Consider the following 20518-nt stretch of genomic DNA (forward strand, 5'->3'; position numbering starts at 1 on the left):
CATTTATAAACATGAAGAATCAACATTACCTTCTTCAACCATCTTGATAGCAATGCAGGCACTAACATTTCACTGAACAGGAAGGCATTAAGGGCTGCAAACTTACATGTAACATTTGCATGTTCTAATTTATACAGAGTTGCACAAATTTAGAAATAATTACTATAATCATTGCAATTACAAATACAATAATCTCCTAATCGTGGGGAAGACTACCATAAAATGACCTGTACAACTGTTCTGTTTGTTCTCTGGATGTTAATTGTTTACGAGCAACCTCAGGGCCTCCAATCCATCCTTAGATTTCTTCTTTAATCAGACTGTTTCAAACACGGGGCTGTCTGCAGCTGGCCCTTCAAGTGGAAGACTGCCTTTGGTAAAATACTGTGCACTTCCTCTCTTGTTGGCAGAAGCAAATGTATTAAACACAGTAAGTCATTTCCAGTTTCACAGCAAGATTTTAATGCATGCCTGTGATGGTGGGATCTTTTCCTGTCCATTGAAGAGGGAAGGAAACTGAGTTGATTTAAGTGAAGAGTGCCAAATTAATGTACCTGAACACAATACCAATGGGACAGTGTGTATTTTAAATGGTGACTCGGTTGCCACTCCTCTCACCCTGTCTAGATTTAGTTTATATTTGCAATCAGATAAAAAGCAAACCAAAGCATTAACTCAAATATCAAATCAGAGCAAAAAAAAATGGATTTAAGTGTGAAGCAGGGACATGGGAATCAGATTCATAAGAAGGCAGGGCTGTTGGCCCTTTCACGTTAACACAGCAGATAGCATTTTATTCAATGGGGCGAGTTTGCCCAGCGGGCTCTATCAGTTGGCTGTTCCTCTTCTGTTAAGAAAAAAATGAGGCTGCCATCTTTTGCCCTGTGCCATCCTAATTCTGGCAACTGTATAGTGCCATCCCTAATTTGCATTAGTTATCCCAGTCAAGTTCCTTGTTGCAGTTCTGATTGACTCTCTTTAAATTATTTCCCAAATGCTATTTTTATAAATACATGTCAACCCAGGCAGGAAAATCAGAAATGCCAGCCATCAGTGAAGGTCTCACTGAGCTCCAGTGTGCCCCTGACACATGACACTATTACAAGTCTCAGACAGAGCCAAGTTAAATAATATTGAGCCAGACCTATTTATAACTCCTTTCACCAGATCCACATGAGACTCGAACAGAGAAAATACTGCTTTGCCTTTGATTTTACTCTCATTTGCACTGCTCTCCCTCCTGTCTCATTTCTCTTAAGACTCATAAACCACAAAAACAGAAGAGGGGACAAAACAGGTAAATATGCATTTTAAATATATAGATCAAAGGATCAGTGGGAGCTCAGGTTTCACGGATGGCTGTGAAGCTGAATATTGAGTTTGGTGATTGTGTGATATTGTTATATAAGTTGGGAGTAGGAGGCTTTAGTTAGGCCTTAGGAATACTTAGAGGTAAGGATTTGCATTATTTTCAAGAATAAGAGTGCTGTTGGCTTGCAGCATGCCTTTATATCTATCTATGGGATTCTTAGCACAGAATTAGTTCATTGTACATAAATACAAATTAGCATTGCCCTTTAAATGTTGCCAGTTGCCTATAATAGGTCATAATCGGTGCTTCTATGAGGCTGAAGAATTATCAAACTAAGGAGAACTTGTTCCCTATAGAAAAAAGGTTTCAAACAAAGAAGCAGGTTGGAAGGTTAGGAAACGGGCATTATTTTCATAAATCGTGCTCTGAGGGGGGGGAAAAATCAATCATGACCATGAAGTTATGACTATAATTTGAACCATAACTCTGCAAGGTAAAGATTACAATGTAAATGTGACATAGCATTAATTGCTAAATTGCTGAGAGTGTAAACTGTATGAAGATTATTTAATACTGCTAAAATAATTAAAGAAGCCTACAAAATGGGCACCATAAAGAACCACAAAATGGGGTGTCCCCCTCCCCAAGGCTGGTTTCAGCTGTTATTGGTTGAGGGGGGAGATTGTTTCCTGGCCCCTGTTTTATGAGGTGATGTAAGGTTGCATTCTCCCCCCCTCCTTTTCAGGATCTTTATGAATTGGGTGAGGTCATCAGCCAGTTGGGGGTTCAGTATCATAGATACCTTAATAACGTTCAATTATGTCTTTCAACCCTGAATCAGTCAAGTCAGATTTTTCAAGATTTATGCCTAGACGTTGTGTGGGTTTGGATAGAGAGAATCTATTTTCAACTCAGTCCTCCCAAGAATACAGAATAACAGAGTTTGGTAGGGACCTTGGAGATCTTCCAGTCCAACCCCTTGTTGAAGCAGGAGACCCTATAATGTTCTGGACAAATAGCTGTCCAATGTTTTCTTAAATACCTCCAGTGATGGAGTATGATTACTTCTGGAAACAAGCATTCCAAATTGTTCTCACTGACAGGAAAATTCTCCTTAATTCTAGGTTGGATTTCTCTTTGATAAGCTTCTACTAAGTGGTTGTGTGTTTGGGCCGTCCAGAACTGGGGATTTTGTCTAACCATGGATGGGGTAGCGCTTCCTCATTTAAGAGTGGTGTGCAATTTAGAGGTCTTCTTGCACTCACAGCTCTTGTTTGATGAGTAAATGGCAGCTGTGATCAAGAAGCTTTTGCACAGCTTTATCTTGTACATCAGTTGTGCTCCTTCTTCAATTGGGAGGGCTTTTAAAAGTCACTAGAGCTCTAACCATTTCACAGGTCAACCTTGCAATGCTCTATATGTGGAGATGCCCTTTTACCTAGAAGCTTCAACTGGTCCAGAATGTAGTGGTATAGACAATGATGGACATGCTTTGATATACCCATCTAACACCTTGCTTTATGAGCTTTATGGATTGTCAGTTTGCTTTCAGGTGTGATTCTAAATGTTGGTTACCTATAATGCCATACAGGGCATAAGGTCTGATTACAAGTAGTCCTTGACTTACAACCACAATTGGCCCAAGATTTCCCCCAAAATCTGGCTGTCCCCTATTCTGCCAGTATTTGAAGAGCCATGACCAAAAGTGAACTCTCTTTTAGATGATGTGGGTTTCTTTTTGCTCCAGTCTGGCTTGTTTTCTTTTATTCCTTGTTCTTATTTACCATTATATTGTTTTATTCATTTTAATTTTATTCTACTTGTGAACCGCTCAGTCATGGAAGTCCTGTAGCATACAAATCTCCATCTTTGAGAGAGATGGACAGTTCATAAATGTGAAAAATAAGAGTAAATAAATACTGTTAACAATACACATTATCAGCAACCAGCAATAATACAATAGTGAACGGAAGGCGAAGGTGTGTTTCAGAAGTCATTGGCCAATTTTTCCAGTACTTCATAGTGGTGCTGGAAAAATTAGTCAATGATTGCTCCTTTCTGTTGGCACGTGGTTTTGCTGAGCTTTTCACTTGGCTTGTTTTCCCATCCAAATATTTTCACAGATGATTAGACTGCCAGAATTGCGACCTAACATCTTTATAAGTTCATGAAAAAGAAAGATTGAATTTTCATTAATTCAACTGAATTGATTAACCATTATTTTTTTTATCGGTACAGCAGTACTAGAAAAATGTTGGTGCCTAAGATAAGAGCAGCAAAAATCTATACCTCTCCTTGGACCTTTATCCATGTCAATAAATTTACTTCAGTGTGTCAGATCTTTGATTTGAATGCAAACCAGATCATCAAGTCTTCAATAGCTACAAAAAGACTTAACGTTTCAAAATTAATCAGCTACGCTATGATTAAATTAAAAGAGTAGAACCTTAAGGGTGTTCCCTTGCATTTGAATCATGCTTAATCATGTTTTAATGCTATGACCTTGGAAATCTGTTGTGTTTGGAGTTTAGTCCCAAGTAAGTGTAGAAAGTAATATGCTAAAAATATACCAAAATATCAAGATAATATATTCAATCAGGCAAAGAGTACAAGTCATCCTCGACCTATAACCACAATTGAGCCTAATTTTTTTGTTGCTAAGCAAGACAATTGATAGGTTAGTTTTGCTCCACTTTTTTCTTGGCCCGGTTGTTAAGTGGATCACTGCAGTTGTTAAGTTAGTAACATGGCTGTTAATTGTATCTGGCTCCCCCCATTGACTTTGCTTGTCAGAAAGCCACAAAAGGTGATCACATGACCTGGGAAACTGCAATCATCATACATACATGCCAGTTGCTAAGTGTCCAAATTTTGATCACATGACCTCAGGGATGCTGCAACGGTTGTAAGTGTGAAAAACAGCCCAAACTCACTTTTTTCAATGCTATTAGATATTTGAATGATTACTAAATGAATTATTGTTAAGTCGAGAATTACCTGTACTTTGAATGAGTTAGGCTGCAGGACAGTTAGAATGATCATTCCATGCATACCCTCTCTGCATTTTAGTTAAAAATAGAATAGAAATGTATTGATTTTTTATTGAGCACACCTTCATGGAACTGGATGTCAGTTTTTGTTTTAAAAAAATGATTATTTATCAGCACAAATACAACAAATGTAACAAAAAGGCAACAGTAAAAATATTGGGTTTCTGTCTGGATGGTCTCTTGTGACGAGCCGAAGGACAGAGAATGGAAGTAGTGATCTTCCTCCCCTATTTGGGCATACCGGGGGTTGTAACTCTAATATATATATATCCTGCCTTTTGCATGTGGACACAAAAGTTAGTCCATGAGTTCAATGAAACTTAGTTCCAAAAAGGAGTATACAGTTATCAATCTAGATGGTTAGTCAACTTTTCTGGCTGGGAACTTATTATGGAATGGAAAGTTGGGGGAAATCTGAGATAAACCCGAGGTAGAAATACATATTCTGATTATAAATTTGAGATTACAAATGCATGTTTTTTATTGTAATAGTGTAAGATGGGGTAATTGTTCATTTGACACTACTCGTGTTTGTTCACTTTATTGGTATATACAAATCGATTTGCAAGTTACTAAATCCTGAGCACTTTACTGCTCATGCTCATAGGATAATATTTCTATTCAGAATTTTTTTCTACATATTCTAAAATCCTAACATTGCGCAATATAAAGTTTTGTAATTGGCCTGTGCAGCAACCCAAATTCAAAGGGAAAAGGTGATCCAGAGCACACATGGACAGGCGTGGGTTTATTCATAATTTGACAACAAATACTATCTGAGTATTGAGTAGACTTGTCTACTCAGAAAATGGTTACACTGACAAAACTGCTAAACATAATTTACCAGAAAGCAAATAATCACTCAGAAATCTTTCTATTTGTAGGGCCTAAAAATCTTGCTGCAAAGGATGTTGGAAGGTAGTAATTTCCTATGAACAGAGAAAGCTCACTATTATTTTTTTTAAATCAAAAATGTATTTTTGTGTTTCTGAGATGGTCAGCAAGGGAATGGTTATGGGTATTTACATAAAACTGCCTCTTTATATCTCTCTATCTAGTCCAGATTGTAGCTACATTAGAGCTAGTATTAAAGGACAGCAAGAAATATTTCAAACAGTATGTTCCTGTCCCAGGCCTTTCTTTTCAAGAAAGAGAAGGTATCAAGATATGGTTTAAATTAGAATGTGTGTTTGGCAAGATAGAAAGATTTATGCTTTCCGGTGTAATTTGTTCATTGAAGAATTACTAGGTTTAATGTAGAGAGAGAGGGGGGGAAAGCTGATAAGATAAAATATGTTACTTTTACTATGATAAGACAACAGTGTCATGATAATTAAGAATAATGATCTCTAGGATTTATAGGTTCCAGATTTACATGAGAAAAACTCTAGTATTTCTCTCCCCAGCCCTTCTTTACAATATTTATCAAATATTTATCCTTTACAATATCTATCCTTTATTCATCTAACTAACTGCAAAGAACCGATGGTGAGCTTGTAGTAAGGGATAATGATATTTATAAGAGAGGGAGCCTGTGTGGCAAATATATAACAGCCGCATCCCATTATGTTTGGTTTCTCCTCCAGTTGATGGCTTCATCCTGGCTCATAAAATGTCTGTGCTCACCCTAGAGATTTCTAAAAAAAATGACTAGAGATCTCAACATGTATCTCTGACTGGACAATTGAAAATCTTTAATTGAAGGTCAGAGTTCCCTGATGGGCAGCAAATAATTTAATAAAAAGGAAAGGGTGTTCAATGTAGTATCCATGCCTTTTGCATGCAAAGCATGCCATCTACCATTGTAACCATAATGCTGCGTCCCTTAAACCCCGAAGAAATACAAATTCACAGCAACATGGTAAATATGTTATGGTTGGGCAGCTGCAAAACTTTATAATGATTCTAAATAATATTTAAATACCTTTCTGAATTTAAATAAAATATAACATATTTTTTCAGTACTGTTCCAGTTTCTCATCTCCATAATTATATTCCATGCAAGTAATTCTTGGCTAACAACCACTTGTTCAGCAATTGTTTGAAATTACAGCAGCCTTTGAATGAGTGGTGATTACGAGTTCTTGAAATTCCAGCTCTTCAAGCAGCTCATGGTCATATTTTATATCCTGCCTTTATTATTTCTTGATCATGATCTGGACACTTGGCAATCTGCTCATGCTTATGGTACTTGCAACATCTCATAATCACATGACTGTGGCTTATGACTTACCCTGCCATCTTCCACAACCAAAGTCAATGGGAAATGCAGCAGGGAATTTCACAAGTTCCTCAGATAAGTCTCTCCTACCCATGCATCCTCCCCAACACCCTATGCCTTGCAACTTGCCAATTACCCACACACCCTTGCACAACCTCTCTCATCTTGCTATACTTGTTCCATGCCTCCTCAGCCAGTCACATATCTTCCCTGATCCTTGCTGAGCTCACACTGTACTTTCCTCACTACTACTGCTCCTTCTCTGAGTCTTGTGTTCATGCCACATCTTTCTGGCCACGCATGCACTCTTGTGCACCCATCCTGTGCCTTACTATACTCACAGTGCACCTCCTTAGCCACTTGTGTAGTCTTCCCCACATAGCAGCGGTCACACCACGCTCCAAGCTTGCTCACGTTTCCATGACCCCTCCCTCCCTCCCGCTCTCATCCGGCACCAGCCACTTTGGTGACTGCCAGCCTGCTTGCAATCTACCTCAGATTTGCAACATGCTATGACCACTGACTTTGGTTGCTGGAAGCCAGGAGGAAGTTGCAAGAAGGTTCTTGCTTAACGACTCATGACCAGGAGTGGGTTCTGGCTGCTGCTACTGCCAGTTCGCTCAGGGATGCATTATGCATGCTTGCCCATTAATTAAAAAAACCTGCTGCGCATGCACAGAAGCAAAAAAACAAGATGGGTGCTGCCAAGAGAACCAGTTCGGGGGCATGGCAGTCCGAGTTATTACCTACTCAGCCTAACCAGCCCTAAGGTCAGGGCCAGAGGTGGTAGGAACCCACCTCTGACCCTGACTCTTGTTTAATGATAGCAAGGGGGACTACAGATGCTTCCAGTCCCCATTGCTGTTGAAACTCAAGGACTACCTGTAGTATTATGTAAGATTAGAAATATGGAGTGATTTTTCCTCCTCCTTTCTAAAGTGAGGCAAAAATAAGAGAGTAACATCTTTTATAATTATATATTAGTGTGTTCCATAACAATAGCACTTTGCCGGAGCCATGCAGCAAGAGTGATACGATCTGAAAAGGAAAAAATATTGTTGTTTGGCGGATGAACTTTTTATGCTTAAGGGGAAAGTATTGGTTTTACTCCAATTTCCTCTTCATGTTTTCATTTAATCACAGACAGTTCTTTGCTCGGTTGTTTCTCTTTCACCGCAATGTCAATAAATGCAGAGTGGGATGATCTAAAGCCAGCGCACACGTGATTGCACTGGATTCCCTACAGACCCATATGCATCCAGCTGTTATGAGATGTGTGGGTGGTTTATAATGACCTCATAGGATCCCTGGTAATTCTATAAATCGTTCATTAACTACAGCTATCAATGTGCTCCGAGGCAAAACCTCTTGAGACCTGACAAAAAGTTCAAAATTAAATTATGCTGATGTACTTAGAAAAGAGGTATGGTGCCCTAAGAAAATAAAGCTGATGATTGAAGATAGCCCATCTTTTCTCTCCCAATAGCCAAGACGAAGAAGCACATGGCAGGAATTAGTGCTGGGAATGAGAAGGAATGAAAGACAGAATTTAACTGTCATCTTGCAAAAAAAAACCTCTGATGTTGTGGGTTCCTCCAGAATGTTGATGTTGATGTGAACAGCCTGTGTAAATGTGTAAATAAACTTTATATCACAAATCTGCAAAGATCTCTACACAGGGGAAAGTACTATAATCTCTGAATTTCTCACACGGAAATGAGCTGCTTGAATATCTTGTACAGATAAGATATTAGCCGTAGTCTCGTGTTACAACAGTTCATTTAGTGACCACTCAAAGTTACAATGGCACTCAAAAAGTAACTTATGACCATTTCCCACACTTACGACCATTGCACCATCCCTTGGTCAGATTATTAAAATTCAGATGCCTGGCAACTGACTCATATTTATGATGGTTGCAACGTCCTGGGGTCATGTGATCACCTTTTGTGATCTTCTGACAAGCAAAGTCAATGGGAACGTCAGATTCACTTAACAACTGTGTTACTAACTTAACAGCAACACTGATTCACTTAACAACTATGGAAAGAAAGGTTGTAAAATGGGGAAAAACTCATTTAACACATTTTTTTCACTTAGCAACAGAAATTTTGGGATCAATTGTGATCATAACTTGAGGACTACCTTTTACCTGTATACATATACACACTTTTCTCCAATTTTCTGTGGATGGCTGTTTACCTGTGACTGATTCTGGAAGCTGAGTTTTAGAATCTTTAGAATCTCTCTAATTGTAGACCAGCCCACCCCCTCATGCAGAGTATAAAGGGTACATGTTATGTTGGGAAGGAGTGGTGGCACATCTGCAGTCAGAAACATATTTGTATATGGACAGAGATGTTTGTTTGTGTGTATGTGTGTTGTGCTTCCTTCTAGAAAAGTTCAAGCCATTTTGTAACGTATAGTCTTTAAAAAAAATCCATCTCATTAGGGGAGATCATATATGGATGAATTGTATCATCATTCAATTTACAGTACTTGTTTCATGAACTTTTTCACATGTACTGTTAACACTGAGTAACTATAGTAACTGTCAAACATACTGGTAGAGAGGACAAGACTAATTCAGAGTCGCACAGATTCTTCAGGTGCTTTCTTAAAAAAACATTGCACACACATCAATATCAGGTCCATTTGAACCACCAACATGAATACTGTAGATTAAGAGTCCCCAAACTCCGGTTCATGGAACAGCATCGGTCCACAGCATACCAGAAACGGGGCCACACAAAAAAGTGAAGCCCCATCCACAGGATGTAGGCAGCACATGAAACCACACCACCTCCAGTCTAGGGGATAACCTCTCTTCACAGAATTGGTCTCTGGGCCCAAAAGGTTGGGGGCTACTGCTGTAAATATTGCATGAAAAGTATTTTATTATAGTCAAGAATAGAGTATACAGTCCTTGACTGAAAACCACAAGTGAGCACAAATAGATTTGAAGTTAAGTCTATCCACTTACCATCCAGCATCTTAGTTATTAACCATACTGCTCTCAATTTTGGTGGTGAGTCTCAATTCAGGAACTGGTACCTATTCCTATCATTTTGCCTGTAATAGTAATTTTGCAATGTCGAGATACAGTATAGGTTTTGTAGAGAAATCCACTAATAAGAAACAAGAAGTGTCTGGGAAGGTCACTAACTAGATGAGACAATCTTCTCTAGTAACAGAAAGTAACAGATATGTATTATTCTTAGTGTCACTTTTTCCAAGATGCTCAGAATAATGCAAGCCACATATTTCCTCCTATCCAAATTAATTTCCATAATTGGGCTGAGAAATGACTGATCCAAGGTAATTTAGTAAGCATCATAGTTGAATGTAGATTTGAACCAGAAATCTATCCGCTAGTCTTATGACTAGTGCTCCTCCATGTGAAGAAAAAACTTGTTCCGACATTATTACATACACATGGCATCTGTACACGCTAATCATTGCCATGAAGATATGGCTAGATATGAAATATCAGGAGTTCAAGGATAGTCTGCCTGCCGTCCAGGGCCCCAGGCAGCCCATGCTACCATCCGGGAGGCGGGGGGGGGGGACGCACGGCCCGAGAGGCTCCTCCGGTGGATCAGGCTCCAGAGCCTGCCTTGGTTCCACCTCCCAACATAAGCTGGCCCGATAATGAGCTTGCCATGCCTACCCCAGTCCACCGAGGGGAACAAAAATCCTGATCCGGCCCTCAATGAAATAGAGTTTGAAACCTCTGACATAGACTTTTATTTCCTCAGGAATTAGTGTGTTGAGTAAATAAGGCTAAGTCTGTTAAATAGGCCCATAAAGGGATTAAACTTTTATAAACAATTATTTTTGTATTTCTCTACATGGTTTGAGTATTTTCTAAAACATTTAGGCACAACAGATATACAGGATGTTCTTAGAGCACAATTGCTAGAATTTTGTTAAAGAATGTGAAACATGCTGTGTTAACTACCCTAATAATTACTAAATTTAAGCAAGATTTACTGAAGGGAAACAAAATTAACATTGTTAAGATTAAAAAGGGCAACCAACAGATGCAATGAAAAAGAAGCTTGTAGTCTACTTTTTTCCTGTCTATTCAGAGTTTAATGCTGTTTCTATTATTTGCAGCAACCTACTTCAGATTTAATAAGCTATTCAAAACAGCAATTAGAGAAACTGTAGAATTGGAGCAGAGTTGCAGGTTAAATACAACTGACACAGCTTCATAATCTATTGTTAATTTTTTTAAATATTTCATTAGACGGGGAGAAGGATTTATATTATGCATTCTGGCACTGTACTATATTCGCATGTGAAGAAATTATTAATTAACCAAAGAAAATCCAAAACAAATTTAGAAGAAATGTATTCTGCTAGACTCCACAAAGCCAAGCCTCCTTCTCTCTTCTTTGTTTATTACAATTGTGAGGAAATAAGACACCTGGATTAATCCTAGCACAATTTAGATTATTACAAAGAGAAGCCTAAGAATTTGTATTTTGAAATAAAGATATGCAAGCATGCTTCTTCTCACAGACACATATGGCTAATACACAAAGGACATACAGAAATAGGGCATACAATATGCCATTGAGGCTTGGAAAGGATTTTAAAAGATGGCATCTTATGTAAATACCAGGTTAGCCTTTCTAAACCAAACAGCCTCTTGAAGAAAATAACAATAGTACTTAGACATATACTGCTTCATAGTGCTTTACAGCTCTCTCTGAGCAGTTTATAGAGTCAGCATCCTACCCCAGCAATCTGGGTCGTCATTTTATAGATCTTGGAAGGATGGAAGGCTGTATCAACCTTGAGTCAGTGAGAATCAAACCTGCACTACTTATTCTAAAACTACTGAAGTTTATATTGAATCTCAGCTGTTGGTTCTACATGGTCAGTCCACCAGGAAGAACAGTCAATAAAACTGATATTGCAGTGAAAAGTGTATTAAACCTTAGTAGAAAAGGATATGGGTAGAAGCAATCAGAGATAGACCCCTCAAAAATGTGGGCAAGACCAAGTAAGCAAGAATCCCCCAAATTTCAGTTAAGATATTCTTAATGCTAAATACAGAATTTGGATATGGCAACAGGAATTTCCCACCATTCTTTATAGCAAATTAATGAAGGCAGAGCTTCTTTACTATAAAATGCTTTCCCCAGATTTCTCCCCATCCAGGCTGAATGACCCTTTATGAGATTAGCTGTTAGTGACTTACCCATTGCTATGTTTCCCATTCCTTTCTCAATCTTCCCACAACTTCTCCCATTAAGAAACAATCCTTTCACAACCGAAGTCTTCTCCAAAGAATAAAAGCCCTATCACGTAATGATTCTATGACACATCTGTTCCTATGTCCTTAGCAAGGTGCTAATATGCAGGAACATGTTGCAAAGGATGTTTTTATTACAGATATGCATATGATAAGAGTTAGTGTGCTTTTCAGGACTTTGTCCTGAAAGGATTACCACTCCTCTGGATTTGGCAATAGTTTCTATCTTTCCTTGCCACAGCTCTGTTGTAGCCTCTCAGGAGGAAGGCTTTTGCAAACCACCAAACACCTGTGGATGAACATCTGGTTAATCCATTTGGGTGGTGGTGGGGATAATGTTTGAAGCTTTTAAAGCACTTTTCTTACAAATGGAAGAGGAAAGACTACTTGTTATTTCAGGAGCTCAGAAATCTCAATGAATGTAAGTGATTGGGAAGTTTAAACTGGAGACAATGAATGAGGATTGATTCATTCCGCTTGGACTGAACAAAGTTGGATTGAAAGTGCTGCCTATAAAAAGAAGAGGATATTCTAAGCTTTTGACTGCAAGTTTCAAATTTAAAAGCTCATGTGGATTGGAAATTGTTTTGTGACTCATCAGCCACAACATTCTTACAAACAAAATAGATTAGCCCAAACTTATTATGCTATTCATAGATAAAGCATAGAAATAAACAATGCAATTAAATTAAAATATTCATTAGAAATCAGTAGCCTGATTCCTTATCAATTTATATTTAACAGAATGTTGTCATTTTTTTTCAAATGGAAATCACTTATATTTACGCAAGTCATCTACTAATGGACTTGAAATATATTGATACGAACAGTAAAATTCAATAATATTAATATTATTAACAATAATATTACATATTATATATGTATATATGTAATATTATATATTATAATATTATAACAATAATTCCATAATGAATCCCCAAATGACTTCAAGAATAGCAGGGTTTTTAGTATCTTCCAGAGAGACATGAAAATGAAGACAATGATCTCCAGAGAAGGCTTCACCATGGGAGAAACCCCACAGAGGATACCTGTAGTTATATCCACTCCTATTATATCTCATAGCCTTATAGCCTTGAAGAACTGGCTCGCCCGTCAGGCCTGGGGATAAGGACTGTTACCCCGCCCGAATGTTGTATGCATGTTGTTTGCTATTTTATTATGTGTTGTAATCTCAATGTTGTATTCCCCCCTCCCTTGGTTTTCTGTGAGCCGCCCTGAGTCCCCTCAGGGAAAAGGGCGGCCTACAAATGCAAATAAAACCTCTATAAACCTCATAGTAGTTTGGGACTCAAAGCAGTCTCCACTGCTATCTGACCATGAAAAAATGAATGGCGGCAAATATTGTATCTCTACAGAACTAATCTGTAATTCAAGAACATTAAAAGATAACTCTTTGGAATGCAAAATACTCTTTCTATGTTTAGATTGTCTACCTTAATAAAATTTAAGATATTTAATTGACTTTCCAGTATTAAAGACAACTATTTCCAATAAGCATAGCATTTCAAAAAAGTAATATTTGCAAAGGTATTTCCAGATGGGTATTGTTAGAAAGAATATCCACAAATTTGAAAATTGAATGACAGCTATGCTAAGTAGGTAATTAAAAGTAGAAACGTAAACAGAAATATAAGAACGCGATATAAAAATAAAACAATGAAATTTCCTAATTCAGTTTCATTTGTTTAAATTGAGTAATTCATAAAAACAATGTACTTACAATATTGTTGTAAAAAAAACCACCTTGCGTATATTCAGCCTACAAGTTTCCAGTAATTGCGGATTAGACGATGTTACAGAATAAGCATCTTCATCTTCATAACTTTGTGCTATCTTTTACCAATATCAGACATGAGATTTTAATTCCGATATGATATTAATCATGGATTTCACACATTTTACCAAATCACAAAAGCACAGTCCCCCCTTTTAAAACTGTACTACTATTCTGTCCATTAGAATTACTATCCTTGTAAATTAATCTGTCCTATAAATAGAATAGCACATCAAATCTTATAGTTGCAGTATTTCAAAATAGTCATCTATATCTTAGTGATATCATTATTAGAACTACCTGAATTGCATTCTCCACATAGTTAATCCCTGAAGAGTTAATCCAGAAGCTTCATCTGGTGTAAAAATGCAGCAAAGAGGCTGCTACACGTCACATAATCCAGGGATCATATTCTCTTTGTGCTGAAAGACCTACCCTGTTTTAAACTTTTAAATCTGAAGATAGCTTCAAAGCCGATTATGCAAGACGGCCTATCTCAACTTTAACCTCCCCAGACTTCAGATCGACAAGAAAGGCCCACTTCAGCCTTTTCAAAGGCCTATTTGTTGCCAGCGCAAGTGAAGGACTCCAAGCCGTGGAACAGACTCCCTTGAAAATTACCCTTAGCTCTCTGCATGTTCCGATTGTCAGGGAAATAATTAAGACTTTCCTGTTCTGCCAGGTCTTTTAATTATATGTTTATTAAAATCGTAACAAGAATAACCAATCCACTGGAGAGACAGTTTTGTATAGTGGTGAAGGTGCTGACCTAGGCACCAAGTGCTGGTAAGACTTCTTTTAGGCAGCTGGATGGCTTTGGGTTGATTCCTTTCTCTCTCATCCCAACCCACCTCACAGGTTGTTGTCGGGGAGTATAAAGGAGGCAGGAGGATTAGCCTCGATTTATATAAAAACGTAGTATAATCGTCATTGTGACTATCATTTTAATTTTGCGAAGCTTCTTCTCCAGTAATATTGTACTGCAAACTAGAGCATATAAAACTTTTGCCAGACCAATTCTCGAATATAGCTTGCCTGCCTGGAATCCACACTGTATATCAGACATTAATACAATCAAGCGAGTCCAGAGATATTTCACGAGAAGAGTCCTCCACTCCGTTGCTCACAATAGAATCCCTTATGCCACCAGGCTTGAAATTTTGGGCTTGGAGAACTACGCCGATTAAGGTCTGACCTAAGTTTAGTACACAAAATTGTCTGCTACAACGTTCTATCTGTCAATGGCTACTTCATTGTATTTCAATAATACATGGGCAAACAATAGATACAAACTCAAGGTAAACTGCTCCCAACTTGATTGTAGAAAATATGAGTTCAGCAACAGAGTTGTCAATGTCTGGAATGTGCTAATCAACTCTGTTGTTACATCCTCAAACCCCCATAACCTTAACCTTAAACTGTATAGGATGGACTTCACCCCTCTCCTAAGAGGTCGGTAGGGGGCTTGCATAAGCGTGCCTACCATCCCTGTCCTATTGTCCCCATTTATTCGTACCCATTTCCTATTTTCATGTTTATACTTATACCTGTTATCTCGTACATGTTTGACAAACTAAATAAAATTTTAAAAAATGAATGAATAAATAAATAATAAAATCATCCCACCCAGCCATCAAATCATTTTCTCGAGCCTGGTCTTTTGCTTGCTCATTAGTGAGCAGAGATGAAAACCTAAGAGGAAAATTGTGGGGTACTCACTGGCAGCAGAATAGCCTTGACGAGGACATTTTCCTAAACGATTGTGAGTACTGTAAGCTATGCAGTCATGTATCCATCCTTTTAAAATGGCCACAATAGTTTTCACTCAACCTATACCAAATTTATAATGAAAAGCCTTTAACACGGGTGGCCTTCAGCTTTAACAAATAATGTGTCTCAAAATTTGTGGTAAGCATGCTTAATGGGACTGGAATTTCAGAACAGATTAATTGAAGACTACCTTTATTGTGCAACTGTGAAAAACATCCAGCTTTGTGGCAGAAGAAAGCTCTGTCCTCCAATGTTTGGGCTGCATCATTGAAGTGAATAGATCACTGAACCCCCCAAGTGATTATGCGCAGGGCAGGGTGCAAGTGGCCAGGAGTATTTTAGGATGGGGCGCTGAAGCAATATCGGAATCTCACTGTTCTTAACACTGTACAAGCCAGGCTTTCTGCAGGAAGTTGAGCTCACATCTTTTGCAAGTGTTTGGTCTCCCATGGCAACCTATATGTCCAGGAATAAAATAGTATGTTTTACTTATCCCCAATCCAGCCTTTCTGAAAAGCTATTAGGATCTAACAAGAAGAGATGATGTTCTTTCCTGCCTCCCCTTTGTGTTCCCTGTTAGATTCATAGCTCTACCTAGGCAGTTCTGTCAAACCAGGTTGCCTGCTACTTTTGTTCTTAGTGTTTATCCCATTTGGTTGCAGCATCTGCTTGTTTTTGCATTGTGCTTACCTCGTTCTCACAGCAAAGCTATCAATGCATGATGCAATGAGGGTTTTTGTTTTCCAGCTGGCTTGTTGCAGATGGAGTGCACAATGAGCTTCCATGCCGAAGGGAGGAATAGAACTCAGGTTTTCCTGCTCTTAGTTCAGCATCTAAACCAATACACCATGCTGACTTCTTCAGGCCAGAATACCTACAGTAATTCAAAATGTTATCTCAGTGGGAGTCTTCTATGCATTAAGAGTTGGTTTGAGAATCATAACCAGGCTCTGATGAGGGGGAATGGAATCTAGTGATGCTCTTCTTTTAATGTTGAAAACATTGTTAACTAGAGGAAAAATGTTCTTGTGAAAAGCTTAATGTGGGATTTTAACAGATGGATTTCTCAAATAACAGCATTAACATTTATCTATCTGTACAGCATAGAAGTGGCGATTGGCTTCTCAAAAGATTCTTATTGAACTGTTTAAAGAACGTTACAGTGTCATTTAATTACATTAGACTGTACCTAAGAATTTTGATGGATAAAGATTGCACAGTTTCTTTTATGAACCTTTTAACATTATGTAAACACTACAATGTATTCAACATTGCAGGAATTATTAGCATTTACAAAATGAATATTGTGTATGTCATTGTAGATGTTATAGTACCATTAGAAATTAGGCAGAAATACTAAAAATAATCCAGCTGAAGAATCAAAATATTCTTTGATATTAAGCTCTATAGTAGAAAATACACTATCTTCTTCATAATTGTTCAGTTGAAAAATAAAGTCATTCATTCATTCATTTGTTCGTTCATTCGTTCATTCCACTTTTGTAACCCACTCCAAGCCACAGACACTGGGTAGTATATAATAGAATAAAAATGTTAAATTAAAAAACAAAATAAGACAATACAATTAATTTTTAAAAAAAGGTTAATGGCCACTATTAAACATTCATTCTGATTAAAAACAAGGCACTGCTATTTTGATGACTTCACAAAATACCAAGAGGGAAGAACGGGCTTCATAAATCTCTGGGTGCAAGGAATTTGGTATACAGAGATCCAAATAACTTAATTTCATATCTCTGGGGCAGTGTTCCAACCATTGGATGGATTTTATGTTCTAGTATAGCCACGTTAGTATATATTTCTGATGCATTTGTTCAAAATATTTACTGCCTGTGGACCATAACTATATGATTTGACTGTCAGAATTTTAAATATGTGTTCATATAGCAAATTATATGTTTTTCTTTCTCCTTTCTAGGAATAAAACGATGAAGGAATTTCATTCTGAGAGCTCTCAGATGTAGAAATAGCTGTTTCAAAATAATAAGCACCAGAAAATACTTTAAAATATATTCCATCATGGATTACAAGGCTGTAGGTAAAAGGAAACAGCAGCATAGTTTGAATTTACTGGATCAAATAAAATATATGAAAGATTTAACTGAAATGATTGATGTGGTGTTAGTGGCTGAAGAAAAAAAATTCCCTTGCCACAAATTGATCCTGGCTGCTTTTAGCCCCTATTTCAAAGCAATGTTTACTTGTGGGTTGATGGAATGTGCACAGAGAGAAGTTGTGCTACATGACATAGCAGCTGAAAGTGTATCTGTCCTCCTGCACTACATGTACACCTCTGAATTGCATCTCACCAATTGTAATGTTCAAAATGTGGCCATTGCTGCCTTTTTTACGCAGATGGAAGATGTGTTTAGTCAATGTCAAACCTACATGATGGATCACATTGAAGCTTCCAACTCTATAGGGATCTATTATTTTGCAAAACACATTGGAGCAGAAGAACTATCGGAACGGGCCAGGAAATATTTGTATCAGCACTTTACTGAGGTGAGCCAGCAAGAAGAAATATTAGAGGTAGAAGCTCAACAACTGCTAAGCCTGATCAGATCTGACGATCTGAATGTATCCAGAGAAGAGAGCATCTTGGACTTAGTCCTCAGATGGGTTAACCACAGTCGGAAGTTGCGTGCAGATCACCTCATTGAGCTCCTGAAGCAAGTAAGGCTGGTACTTGTAAGTCCTTCATTCCTAGTGGAAGCTCGGAAAAGGAACACGGTGCTTCTGAGTAATTCCAAGTGTTTTGAGATGATTGAGGGAGCCTTAGAAACAATTAAAAAATCCAATCAACCTTCCCTCAGCCTTCGGTATGGCATGGAGGCCACTACACTTCTCCTTTGCATTGGCAATAACTCAGGGGGGATCCGTTCAAGGAAAGGTAATTATGCCGAGGCCAGCTTCTGTTACGCACCTCTAACGCAAAAGACCTACTTCATTTCCTCTCCAAAATATGCAGAAGGCATTGGCAGTATATACACCGGTGTGGTTACTGAGAACAACAGTATTGTTATTGCAGGGGAGGCAAGTGCTACCAAGATGTCTAGACAAAAGATCAAGAAGATTGAAATTTATAGGTTTGTATCTGGGGGCACTGACACAAAATATTCCTATATCATTTCTACATAGAAGGAAAGATTTAAGTGGTACTCCCCAAGAATTATTCAGTGCTGTGCAGTGGTGGGTTTCTATTTTTTTTACTACCAGTTCACGCATGTGCATAACATTTCTGTACATGTGCAGAAGCATCTGGGCAGGTGGGTGGAGCCTCCCGCTGCCACCACTACCGATTCGCCCAATCTGGGCTGAACCAGGAGCAATCCACCTCTGGTGCTGTGTGATTTAAAACTTTTCCTTTAAGCCTATGATAGAACTATTGACATCAATGCTACCCAATGAAGAATCTTCCTTTGGGTCCTAGATCAGTTATAATAATGGAAGACAATCTTAAATAAATGCAAAAAAGTTTTGGACAATTCTAAATCATCATCCAACTTTATAAATTATGTTTGCAAAGTTAAAAGGCATCGTAAAGGGATGAAATATTCTTGTGGAATATTTTTAATGGTTGGATGGAATCCTGTTTTATAAACATTTCATTGGCTTCTAAATTGACTGAATACAAGCATATATTATATCTACATATTTAAAACCGGTCTCTCAAGCTGAGTTATTTCAGATTGGGAATGAAGCAATTAGGTGTTTGCTCATTCATTAATGCCACAATGGCAAGGTCTATAGCACCCTCTAGGTGCCAGATATAATGCTATAAGCAACTTCTTTTCTTCTGGAGTTATTTTGCCCTTATTCAGTCCTGGGGACAATAAAAACCTATATCTACAGTGTTTTCATTCAGTGCTGCCTCTGTTAACATTGAATGAAAATGAAAAGTATAGTCCTGGCCATAGATCCTACTAAACTTTAGGAAAATTGCTTGAAATACATTTGGTTAGGATTGCGCTTCTAAGAATATACATATGCATTACTATGTCAGATTTTGCCTTTTTAATGAAAAAAATAGCAAGCAAAGTAAATAGTCACCTTGAACCGCAAGATGGGCAGCAAATAAATTAAATAATAATAATAATTTAATATTAATAAATAATAATTTATTTAATATTAAATATTAAATAATAGTAACAAAGAGATTTTCTAGCAAGAAATTTCCTTTCCTGACTTAATTCAATTTCTTAATGGTGGTTATGTCCCTAGATATGCCCCAAGGTTGAATGGTTTTTTTAACAGAATATTTTTAGCATAATTCAGTTCTTACTATGGTGACATAAGATCTTGCTGGGTTAACCTGACTATAGCTGCTCTGGTTAATTAACATATTTATTCACATGGAGAGAGGATAGGAAGCAAACAGAATATTTTGAGGATGGTGAGTGGATACTGATTAGCCAATAGTGAAAGACTATTGTACTGTTTTACTCCTAATATTCTCTGATAATAATGATTGATCAAGGCCAAAATAATTGGGGAAAGCGGGCAGTTATGTCTCCAAACTGAGCAGGAGGATGGAGGGGGAAACAGGATAATATTCAATACAATACAATAGCAGAGTTGAAAGGGACCTTGGAGGTCTTCTAGTCCAACCCCCTGCCTAGGGGGTGCAGTGGTGGCGCAGTGGTTAAATGCAGCACTGCAGGCTACTGCTAGATCAGCAGGTCAGCGGTTCAAATCTCACCGGCTCAGGGTTGACTCAGCCTTCCATCCTTCCGAGGTGGGTAAAATGAGGACCCAGATTGTTGGGGGCAATATGCTGACTCTCTGTAAACCGCTTAGAGAGGCCTGAAAGGCCTATGAAGCGGTATATAAGTCTACTGCTATTGCTATTGCTATTGCTATTGCTATAGGCAGGAAACCCTACGCCATTTCAGACAAATGGCTATCCAACATTTTCTTAAAGACTTCCAGTTTTGGAGCATTCACAACTTTTAGAAGCAAGCTGTTCCACTGATTAATTGTTCTAAATGTCAGGAAATTTCTCCTCAGTTCTAAGTTGCTTCTCTCCTTGATTAGTCTCCACTCATTGCTTCTTTTCCTGCCCTCAGGTACTTGGAGAATA

The 20518-nt window shown here is 37.9% G+C and overlaps 1 protein-coding gene across 2 annotated transcripts in view; it reads left to right on the plus strand.

Moving 5' to 3' along the window:
- Positions 1-1175: 1175 nt before the first annotated feature.
- Positions 1176-20518, plus strand: part of KBTBD12 (kelch repeat and BTB domain containing 12) — a 67253-nt gene continuing 47910 nt past the window's right edge. For both annotated transcript variants that reach the window (XM_014054722.2, XM_087708981.1), the window contains exons 1-2: positions 1176-1297; positions 17354-18524. In XM_014054722.2, coding sequence (XP_013910197.2) covers positions 17455-18524 — 1070 coding nt within the window. In that variant the 5' untranslated portion in view covers positions 1176-1297; positions 17354-17454. The remainder of the gene's footprint in view (positions 1298-17353; positions 18525-20518) is intronic.

Source organism: Thamnophis sirtalis, unplaced genomic scaffold (genome assembly GCF_051295495.1).
Source record: "Thamnophis sirtalis isolate CommonGarterSnake01/CBP01778 unplaced genomic scaffold, rThaSir2_p1.2 scaffold_3, whole genome shotgun sequence".
Taxonomy (NCBI): Eukaryota; Metazoa; Chordata; class Lepidosauria; order Squamata; family Natricidae; genus Thamnophis; species Thamnophis sirtalis.